This window comes from Stegodyphus dumicola, chromosome 2 (genome assembly GCF_044657685.1).
Source record: "Stegodyphus dumicola isolate Sdum_Otavi_A_Nest chromosome 2, ASM4465768v1".
NCBI classification, from domain to species: Eukaryota; Metazoa; Arthropoda; class Arachnida; order Araneae; family Eresidae; genus Stegodyphus; species Stegodyphus dumicola.
This window is the reverse complement of record NC_140769.1, coordinates 264,063,476-264,075,536: the sequence shown is the minus strand read 5'-3', so window position 1 is coordinate 264,075,536 and position 12,061 is coordinate 264,063,476. Positions and strand designations below refer to the sequence as shown.

General features: G+C 33.5%; 1 protein-coding gene across 5 annotated transcripts in view; it reads right to left on the bottom strand.

Annotated features, from left to right (window-relative positions):
- The window catches only part of LOC118201699 (uncharacterized), a 118,363-nt gene that overhangs the window by 62,572 nt on the left and 43,730 nt on the right, over positions 1-12,061 (bottom strand). For 3 of the 5 annotated variants that reach the window (XM_085812115.1, XM_085812114.1, XM_085812111.1), the window contains 5 exons: positions 8,991-9,047; positions 8,761-8,820; positions 6,130-6,177; positions 3,769-3,819; positions 3,459-3,614 (listed from right to left, as the gene is read on the bottom strand). In XM_085812115.1, coding sequence (XP_085668241.1) covers positions 3,459-3,614; positions 3,769-3,819; positions 6,130-6,177; positions 8,761-8,820; positions 8,991-9,047 — 372 coding nt within the window. The remainder of the gene's footprint in view (positions 1-3,458; positions 3,615-3,768; positions 3,820-6,129; positions 6,178-8,760; positions 8,821-8,990; positions 9,048-12,061) is intronic. The other 2 variants (XM_085812112.1, XM_085812113.1) reach the window with 2 other exon arrangements.

The following is a 12,061-nucleotide window of genomic DNA, read 5'->3' as shown; positions in this document are numbered from 1 at the left end:
CTCGCATCATAGATGATTACCTTCAACAGGAAACAATTATGCGCATGGAGTGGCCAGCTCGAGCCCCGGACTTGAATCCCATCGAGCATGTTTGGGATGCTTTAGGGAGACGTCTAGCTTCTCTCTCAGACCCTTGTCGCGCTTGCAACTGCTTTGCAAGAGCAATGGCTCTAACTTCCTATGAAACTGATAGACCGCATAATTGAAAGCATCACACATCGCTGTATGTGCTGTATTGCTTCCAGAGGTGATCATATTCCATATTGAAGGTATTTTTCCTATAGCAAACTGACACCTTCGATTTGTTCATTTTAAACATGTGCTAATTTCTATACTACCATACTTGTCTGGTAATTCCTTTTTATGTTATTTGATACCTTACTATGTGTTACATATAGTGGGTAAGTTTCATTAAATTCTACATGTAACTTTTTCAGTAATCGTGATTTTTCCTTAATTTATGATATCCAGTGTATATATATTACAGTGACTTGGAGTAAGCTGCAACAGATTGACGAATGTTCTCTGCATTATATCCTGGGGAGACTTTCTGCATAGTTAGAAAGATGATACTCGAAGGAAAGACTTGTAGACAGACGTAACCGAATTTAATGTAACTTATATTGGTGGATATGAACTAATTATCAAAAATATATCTTTCATCACACATGATCATGGGCAGAATATGCACCCCACAATTTTATATATAGCATCACACAGTTAGTGGCACAACAAAGCAAACAGAGCAAAGTAGCATCTTGGCTGCAGGAGAGCTGAAGCTAAAAGTGCGCAATTATCCAATGTGGAGTTTCAGTTCCAATATGGAGTTTCAATTATCCAATATGGAGTAAAAGTTTCAGTTCTCAAAGTTTTGAGTTCAGTTTCCAAGTTAGCTATATGTAATAATAAAATTCCGTAGTCAAAAATACAGTTAAAATTCTAACTGTATGTTCTTTTCATTTTTTAATGGGGACGGTCTCTTATTTGAAAGTACGTGGAATTAAATCCACAGCCCCATTGTCAAGTTGTGTTTTCCCGCCTTTTCTACACGTACAGTTATAGAATGTTCTGGAGATATTTAAAGCAAACTGGAATGGCTGACGAGGCTGACGTCATTTCTTAAAAGCTCCGCTTTTCCAAAGGCTATATAAAAGGACTCGCAAAGGAATATCGGGGTCTTTTCTTTAATGTAACGATGCAGTAAACTTCATGCAAAAAGTTAGTAGTAGTAGTTGACAGATATGAAGTCAAAAAAGTAGGATTCCATGAAAGACCAAATATGACATCTACTGCGGCAGACTATATGAAGCCATGGTCAAATTGATTGATAATTGTATCAGCTCAAATCTAAGGACCTGATACTCTCTTTTTCTCTCTCTCTCTCTCTTTTTTTTTTTTTTTTTTTTAAATTCTTTTTGCAGGTACCTGAGGATGATGGTGATGTCCACTACAGACATCGAGAACGATGCCCTGCAGTATGGCCGAGTGTAGAAGTATATTCTTCAACTACTTTTACTTCAACTTCAACTCAGCAGAACCATGACGTAACGCAGCTTGCAGAGCGGCAGATTACCATTGGAGGTTCAAAGATGTAATCAACGCACAGAGTGATAGCTGCGAAATGGGATGGAAGTAGGCAGATGGCCTGCGAATCCTCCATCAAGTTAGCCACACAAGGGCAGACAGGCCCTTTGAATGTATTTATTGAGGACTGTGTGTTAGCCATCGTTACATAAATCCTGTAGAACTGTTTCATCGTGAGATTGCCATATGAACTATTAAATTTTACTTTTTATCTTTTATTTAATTTATTTCCTATTAGTAAAATAAAATAGTTAATTATGGTTAACTTGTGCTCTACCATGTTCTTTTGAAAGTAAACCCCACATATATATAATTTATTTTACTGTAGATAACTTGGCATTACATGACAGCTTGATTAGGAAAGGCATCAATTCATTTTTTAGTCACAGCCAAGAAAACTGCTTCAATAGACCAGCTTGGTAGTTCTTAGCAGAAACTTCTTAGCAGAGCATTTTATTTTCATTACTCACCATTTTATGACTTTTAACATTATACATCTGAAAACTAAATATATTACTTAAAATTCTCTTTTCGTATGAAAAATTTGAAAACAGGGATCTACACACAGTCCTATGTTACATTCCTTGCACTTGTAATAACTCATTTTCCGTTTTGGAGGATTTTTCCGGGAATTTGAACAAACGAAGCATCGTCGTCTCATTTTCTTATCAGTATCTTCTGAACAAAGTTCTGGAAAATGTGATAGTGATACTATGTAACGTAGTATCCTACCTAGTGATACTACGTTACATAGTATGACTATCACTTCTATCAGAATCTGTTTCAGAATCAATATCTGAAATATTTTGCATCATTTCTGCTATTTCATGCTCTGTTAAACATTTTCGACGCTTCAACATTGCAAGGTAAAAACAGAAAGAATTCACATCTAACAAGATCTAATTATTTTCTAAATACTGAACTGCAAACCGAAATACCCAACGCTTTAGCAAAAATAAAACGTCTCTACTTACAATAAACAACTACCACGTGCGAATTTAAAGAGACATCATAAAGCACGCCATTCGGAAAGATTTATTTCCCCTTTTGTTTATATAATCAAAAACACGTGTATGTGAGTCATGCTTCTTTCATTTTGAGTAGAAGGTCTAATGTACATGTATCTGAAACCATATGGACATACAATGCCATCTTGTGGCAGAAATTATAGTTTTTAAAACGTTCCAGGACACTGGCACAAATACGTTACAGTCGGGGCTGAATAGGAAAATGCTCTGGCACGCCTGCGTGTCGGCCGGGAAGTGAGTGTGTTCGTTGCTGGCACGTAGACGTGACAGTCGGCGCAAAGGGGTTAAAAAAAATGCATTTAAATCATGAGCTATCTAACCAGAAATATTACATATTTTTATGTTAGGCAGCTAGTTTTTTTATGTTAGGCAGCTTTTATGCAGCTAGTTTTTAAAGAAAGAATACAGTAAATATAAATATATATATATATATGGTAACCAATTAATACTACCAGGAATTAAGATATGCTGTTTTTAAATATTTTGTAACTTTGCTCATGAATTTTATGTGGTGTAAGTATGAAGAAAGTGATGCTAAAAATAAAGTAAAAAAAGAAGAAAAAATTGCATTAGCAAGAGTGAATCCAAGAGCAGATTGGTAACTTGTGATGCTCAGCAAAAACATCTTTTCTTTCTTCCCCCCCCCCCATAGAAATGACAGAGAAAGCATTTGATTTCTTTAGAAATATGGTATTTTGCCCAGCAACACAGAACCGGAAAGTTGACAAATTTTCTCGGGAATGCAAATAATCAGAAAGCATCAAAATGCTTTTAATATCAAGCAGTTTTATTATTTAAAGCAAATTTTGCAAAGGTATTAATGTAATGGATTTAATGAATAGGTACCTCTTTGAGTCACTTGACTACATTCTGCTTTTTCTTTACTACAGACTGCTTCCTGAATACTTGCTTTCGTTTCAATCTCTACTTTTTCTTTTGGACATGTTGCTTCTTTTTCATTACATCCAGGTTTGACAGCTGCGGGCTCTTCCATTATAACACCTAAAAGCAAGATAGTTCATAATGCAGTGCAGAAACAAAATATAGCTTAAAAACATTAAATATTTTTCTATACCTTGAATGATTATTTTACACTACATAACTTGCAGACAAGAAGTGAAAGAGAAAATTTTACTAAAAAAAATGGAATAAATACCTTCCTCTTCTACCTTAACAGGACATTCTCCAGCGGGAAAAGAATCATCTACTTAATTTAAAAAAAAAAAAAAAGAAAGAGAAAGAGAGAGAGAGAGAGAACAGAGTGAAAAAAGTAAGATGTTAGAAGAAAAATTTAAAAAAATAATAATTATAAAAAATAAAAATATTAATTTACGAAAAATCAGAAAATAATGAAAAATTTTGAAATGTTAAAATATAAGATAGAATAGTTGCCACTTATGTTATTACCACAATTAATGTAATCATTCGGGTGTTGTTATCAAACTGCCAAAGTCTCATCCATTTGTATACAAAAACACTGAAAATACATCAATTATTGTAATCAGCAAATTGATTAATGTGATCAAAATTTTAAAGAATGAGTTTTTTAAACTGGAGTAAATTTGCCAAATAAATGGTAAAATCAACAAATAAGATTGAAATAGAGCATAGGAATTGCTGAATGACAGAGAAATATCTACACGTAAGAGATTAAGTTAACAAATAACTGATTTTGGCTTTAGGAAACCATACACAAAAAACTCACTTTCCAACTTTCAGGTTAGTATTGTTAGATTACAGGAATATGGCAAAGCATATGTCGACTATCTACCTAAAAAGGAAGGAATGTTTTTGTGGAGGATTTTGTAAGAGAAAATTGCTCTTATCTACATTACACATTGGGAAAACTAATGCTGCAGTCAGCCCATCAGCCCGAATCTGAACTCAGGCAAACAGGTGGGAGCTTTCCAAGTTTTAGGAAGATCAAATGAACCAGTTAAGAAAGCTGAATTCTAGATCAGCTTGTGTTTTTTGTGCCAAAACTTCCTCTGCTGTTTTTAAGCTTTAGATCTTTATAGATGATCATTAACAAATGCTCATTTTTTTTTTAATCTGTGTAAGATTTTAGCTAAACTAAAGTTACTTGGAAGTCTAGATGTTAACTTGAACTGTGAAGTTCAACAACACATAAGAAGAGTGAAAAGACTCTTTTATTTCATCTAAAGAATAATATGAACAGATGGCACTTCTGGTGCTTAAGGGGCGGGCCTCGGCAGTGTTTTTGGCAGAAACTTTAAATAGTAATGTAAAATGAAAACTAATCCTAAGTTAAAAAAGTTGCCGAAGCTATAAAGAAATATTTAAATGCATAGTTGGCTCTTGGTTACCACTGCAGTAGACAAATCAGCAATTAATATGCACGGCCATAAAATAGCAAGCTTAACGCTAGCAGGGAAACAACATGGACAAAAGGCAGAACAAGCTCTGTCTGAAGTAACTCAGACACCAGTTTAAATAGTAGCTCTCTACCCTATTTTGTATAATGCCCAAAACTAAAATCTCATTCTAACAAGAAAGCATGAACTAAAAAGAAGAGATATAGGAAAGGTTGTGTCCAAAATACAATTTAATAAAAGGCATAATGACCAATGAAGAATTGGATAATTTTATAACACCAGCCGATGGTGAAAGCAGCGAGAGTGAAGAAGAAGGTACAAGGAACTGCTTGATTTTGTAATGAAGGTTGACCCATATGAAGAAAGAAGAAGACATTTATGAGAAGTATTGAAAACCTTTGCACTTCTTGCAGTGAAGCGTTTAGTAAGTTACTTCATTTCAATTACAATAATATTTAAGTTTGTATTATAAGGCATTTCTCCTGCCTTCTTAGCATACCTTCGTGGTGTAATGGTCAGTACACTCGGCATGTATTCAAGAGAGCCGATGTTCCGTCGAAGGCATTGCGCATTTTTCATGTCTCCTGCTTCGAAATAACCTAATGTCTCTACAATATAAATTATACATACTTTCTTAATCTGAACTATATCTAAGCTGTTTTTTCTCCAGATAATTAATTATGAGGAACGAGATTTTGAGTAATTTTGAGTAATTTGAGAGTAATGTGTTTGCCTTATGTGCAATATGTTAATGACATAACCCCCCGTGTTCGTCAATGGGTTTAAGTACGGCATGCGACAATGTAATTAAGTACATGTCAATGTAATTAAGTACGGCATGCGACAAATCATTTCCGTAATCAATATGAACAGTTCAAAAATAAACGTTCATACAAGGACTGCAAAAAAACACTAATAATAACTTTTTCAGTAACTGAAAATCTAGGAAAGTGTTTACATGTTAGCAGTTAATTATATTAAATTAGTTTATCTCCATTGATATTTTGAAGGACACACTTTTCTCATCATCTAATGTTATCAAAACAGTCATGGACAAGCATAATCACATTAAGTGGCACCTACTATTTTCTAATAATTTAAGCTTATATATCTCGCCATTGCAAAGTTTATTGAAATAAAAATAGAGAGAAAATATCACTGTACACGCATGAAATAATTACCTTCTTTTATTTTAACTTGAAATACTCCAGTAGAAGACTTTTCCTTTCCTTCCCAAAAAAAAAAAAAAAAAAAAAAAAAAAGAGAGAGAGAGAGAAGAAAGATAACATACAGGTAAATTCTTAAAAATCAAAATGTAAATCTTAAAAAAAAAAAAAATAAAATAAAAAAAATAAAGATAAAATTTTCAAATTTTAAGCATAAACAAGATAATTTTTAAAGGTTTATATATAGGATTATCAAGAAAAAATCATCTAATAACAATATTTAATATTTTCATAACTACAAACAGAGGAAAAAATACAAAAAAAAAAAAATAAAGGAGAAAAAAATCTGAATGCTTTCAGATCTCACATTATACCCAAAGGGCATTTTTTTAATGTTTTGTGTGTTATTTTTATTTATTAAATATCATGTTCTTTGCACTTAAACCAAAAAATTCAATTCAACAGCAATATTGCAAAATAATCTTTAAATGAGCAAAGCTTTAGAATTTCCGATGGACAGTCTCGCACGCTGGAGATAAAAATGTCTCCCCCCCCCCCGTAAAGTGTTGCCATGGCTCGCTTTGAAATCGTTGAGTTTGTTAATCAAAAATTCGTTAAAGTGTTACAAATTATGAAATTGATAATAAAACAAATTTCAAATTCCAAATTTGGGCTTCCAGATGCCCATATTCAGTGGAAGATTTCATTATTCAAAATTTGATGGCTCTAGGTATGTTGTTTTGTCTGAATGCGAGGAACATACATATATTTATGCAGATTCTTCACTATTTAATTTCTTTAAATATAACAGGTTGATAATATTTGGTGGCAACAATTCAAAAAGTGAAACAACGCTTATCGTGAATCGGCGCAAAATGTCAAAAAGAAATTAACAGTCCTTCAAAGTAAATTGCTTCATCGGCCTTGTTTCTTCTTTTTTCACGAGTAGAAGCACTGCTGTCATTAAGCTGTTTTTCAAATTCTGAAAAGAAATGGAAATGTCATTTAAGCAAGAGAAGGCCTTTTTTCTGCTCTCCTTTGCAAGAAGTAAACAGTGCAGTGTAATTTGCAGCCAGTAAACATTATTCAGCATGAATTTAGGAGAAAGTACTATACAACTAAAGCAATGACACCTCAGAGTATCAGAAGGTGGTATAACCAGTTCCAGAAAACTGGATGCTTATGCAAAGAAAAACTGTCCAGGGCTACCAGGTGTTTAGGCAGAGAATGACGAAAAGAGTGCAAGAGACTTTTTTACGTAGTCCAAAGAAATTGACAGTTCTTGCTAGTGATGAACTTGGGATACTTCAGCCTACCATTTGGACTTTGTTGAGAAAAAAACTTCATCTTTAGCCTTACAAATTGCAAAGCACGCAAGCATTGAAGCACAGTGACGAGTTGCAATGTCTAACTCATTTAGACATTGCAACTCGTCACTGTGCTTTTCATGGATGAAGCTATGCATAATGAACATTTTGCAATAAACTCATATTTAGTGACGAAGGTCCTAAGCGGCAAAGTTAATCACCATAATGTGCAAATTTTGGGATTGAAAAATCCCCATGCCAACATAGAATGCATAAGGAACTCACCAAAAGTCATCATCTTTTGTGCAGTGTCTTCATCAAAGGTTTACAGACCTTTTTTTTTTGGAGGGGGGGAGGGCTAAAAATCAGCAAGTGGTATTACCTACCTTGATATGTTGAAAATTTGGTTTTTGCCTCAGTTGAAAGAAGATAGGCGAAATTTCATTTTTCAACAAGACGGTGCACTGCCACATTGGAACTTTGATGTTTGTAAATTTATAAACAGAGAACTACCACACCACTGGATTAGTTGCAGGGCAGCCCATGATTTGGCTCTACACAGCTACCCTCCTAAGTCACCTGATTTAGCCCCAAGTGACTTCTTCCTTTGGGAATATGCCAAAGATCTTGTGTTTATATCACCATACAAGTTTCCCCGAACATAAACAACACATTTGTGATGCTTTACAAACAGTTAATGCTGGAATATTACAATGTGCTTGGCAAAATAATGGCACATTGCAGTCATACTATATGGATGATTAAAGGAAGTCATATTAGACACTCATGAAAAAAATTTAACACTTTTTTTTACAATGACATATTCTACTTGTAATTACAGAAAATATTCAATTTTGTAATCAGATAATTCTTTCCTGATAATCCTCTATTTTGCCTCAAATTTTAATTCTGTGAGTGATAAAGAAAGAGTAAACATTATTGTACACCTGAAATACTTACTTTTTTCTTCTATTTTATTAGGATATTGTCCGGCAGAAAAAAAAAATTCACTTCATCCAAAAAAAAAAAAAAAGAGAGAGAGAGGATGGATAAAAGGAAAAAAAGAAAGAGAAAGAGACAAGAAGATAAAATACAGATAATTTTTTTAATGTAAATCTTTTTAAAAAAATCACAAACTTAAGATTAAATTTTGAAATTTAAATCACAACTTTTAAATGTCAACATTTTAAAATAATACTTCCCTTTTTACAGACTCTTGAAAGAAAAAGAACCAGACAACATTATTCTACATAAAGAAAACTTACAAAAATTACTTTACATCAAATCATTTTCATATTATGCATAGAGATGAAAATATGATGATGGATGATATAATTACCTTCCTCTGACACCTTACAATTTTCACTTTTAACAGTATGTTCAGTTTGAGGATTAATACCTAAAAGAAATACAGAAATCTGATATCAGTCGACAAAAGAAGAAAAAAAAAATCAGTCCTCAGAACTTTAAAGGAAATGGCATCAATCAAAGAAAACCTAATTTCAATAAAATTTGAGAAAACAGAAACTGCACACAAATCCAAACATTCAATGTAATGGAAAGGCTTACCATTTTCTTCAACTTTACATTCTGTTGAAACAGGTGATGGTTCTTTGTTTCTAATACCTAAAAGAAAAAAAAAATTAGAAAGCAACTACATAGTTAAATTAGAAACAACTACAGAAATACATAGTATGATTCTGACCGCAACCACTTCATTAACATCTGCCTACAATCTGATTTGACACAAACACACAAACTTTTGAATGTCAGAAATTCAGAATGGAAAGTTTACGATTTTTTTTTATTATTATTATTTATACAAATACATTTTTTTACAAAAATTACTTATGTATATTTTGGTGAAGAAACAAATTTGTTTTACTGTATTTCCACACACACTTTCCCTTTTTTTTTAATTAATTTTTATTTTCCAAAAATTGAGAGGAAAAATATGCAAGCCATTTAATTTCTGAAGAGCATGGTTACAGTAAGAAAAGAAAAGTAGTCATGGATAAAATACTGGTAACTATTGCAATATTATTCCTTTAAAAAAAACTTGTATTCCAACCAATATCTGATGGTAACTAAGCTGAACACATCACACAAAGTGCAACCTATCCACCTCAATTACCTTGTACAGTGCGAGGAGAATCTCACAATGAATGAGCCATCTTGCAGCTCACGAGAAAGAATCACAGGAAGGAAGGAGAAGTGGTTGAGCAAAAGACCCATATTTCAAAAGATCACAAATGTAGTAGATAAGGCTACAATAATCTGGCACGTAAATAACAGAAGTAAGGTGAAATCGCATGTTTGGAACACTTATTAACCTTTCCAACAGTGTAATAACACAGACATGATCATACGATTCTCTCTTAGTGGCTGATGGTATCATGTATGTGACTAGCCTTTCCAAGTCTCAAGGCACTTTATCACATTAAAGTGATTTCTAATCAGAATGCTTTATTAAGTTTCTAAATAACACTAGATGATAGTTGAAGTTTGTTATATTTTCAAATATGTTTCACAGGACGCTGACCTTCCATATGCACTTTGAGTTCCCCCCCCCCTTTTTCCTTTTGGATCAGGGAAATTTGAACATGTAAATAACAGCAAATGTTTGATTCTTTCAGGAGGACGGACAGCAACAGGACTTTACAAATGTGAACAGTTAACTCATTTTGTTATAATTATGACATTTGTTTGGCCATATCATGTAGTTTTACTAGTATTTTGTTCAATTTTTTAAAATATCCACTTTTTTTCACTGCCCGGAAATTATAATTTATTTTTCCCGACAGTATACACCAGGGATGGGCAAACCTTTTCGGTTGCGGGCCAAAAATCGGAAAAAAAAGTTTGGCGGCGGGCCAAGATAAATTTTCCAAAAATTTAAAAAACAATATACAGGTATTACAATTTAAATATGTTAATGGGATGAATGAAATTGCGATTTCATTTTTTTAAAAGTTCCTTATATGGAGGTTCGAAGTGACTGGTTCTATGGAATGAGGCTAAATGCTCATCTATCAGTCTACTTCTGAAATAATTCTTTCTAAAGTTCATAGTTGAAAACACTTGTTCACGTATATAAGACGAAGCAAACCTAGCACTGGTTTTCTGAGTGTGAGCTATTAAATTTGGGAACCTTACTTACTCGATAATGATTTGTAAAACTTTAACTTTGGCATATTTAGAAACAACTGCTTGAGATGATTGTTTGATTGCAACTCAGTTAATTCAAGCTGCAGATCTTACCTTATTGCTCCACAGTTTACGTTAAAAGGCATGGTAAAAATATCCAATTCTGTTTGAATGACACTGAAATCTTGAAATCTGGCGTTCGAAAATGCAGTTTTTCAAGCCATCTTCATAATTCTTAAACTTCTCCTTATTTACTGAGGGTATTGAATTTAACCTTGGAAAATGAGACAAGTCGTTCTTAGGTAGCTGCCCAGCAAACAGATTAATTTTAGTTTAAAAGCTTTGAGATGGTCCCAGATATCGTCGATAAATTTATTTTTCCCTTGCATCTTGACATTCAAGTTGCTCATATGACAAAGAAGATCTGTGAAAAATGCAATGTCCGAAAGGCACTCTGTATCTTCTATCGTTTTGCACTCCGCAGAACACTGTTTCTCATGGAAGCCATTCGACACAATGTCCTTTCTCAGTTGCTTCTTTGAAGAATGCTGCAGCTTCACTACAGATGAAGATGAGACACACTGGTTTATCTTCTACAGCTGTAAAAAATTATTTCCATGTCCATTCATCATTAAATGTATGGCCCTCTGAATCAACTTTACGTTTTTTAGTAACCATTTTGGGGTTGAAATATTTTACGAGTAAACCATTGTTGGAGTTACTTGTTTAGCAAACAAGCACTAGCTACGCTATACTTTTAATGATTTCACCACTATTTACAATGATGCTATAGTCCACAAACTTTCCATACGCAATCAATAATATTAGAACTCGCGCCGTAAAGAAAAAGCTGCTGGCTGGAGTTTAAAATGCGCAGTCTGCCACATGTGAGGTCTAATTCACCTATATTGGATTCCCATATGTCTGCTCCCTGAGAAAGAGATAACGCTTGTTGGTTCCAAACTACAGCCATAACTAATAAAGAACTTCCGCTTTTAACACTTTACCAATTGAAAACTGTCTGTGCTTGCTATTTCTGTCGATTTATGTTTTGTAGAACAAAAATAGAGGAAGTAAAATGATCATGTCCTTTGTCAAAAAGGAAGAAAAAATAATATTTAAAGTAGAAAAAAGGAGATGGATATATAATATATAAATACATATTTCTTTTAATTTTCCTCATACCGCAAATTAAAATTCTATCCGCGGGCCGGATAGAACATTCTCCGAGGGGCCGATGTTGGCCCGCGGGCCGTAGTTTGCCCATCCCTGGTATACAGTGTACTTTTTTTATTAAAATAAAACCATTTTCTTTAAAATTCGCAATTTTTTTTCTAACCTCACGTAAATTTTATTACAGCATATTCTGATGGCCGATGCTATTCGCACCAACATTAACCACACTTTGAGTTGTTGGATCTGTCATTTGAACCGAATCGAAAAGAAGGAATCCTAAGTTCGCAAACTGCCAAAGTCTGTTGTTGTAAGTCTCT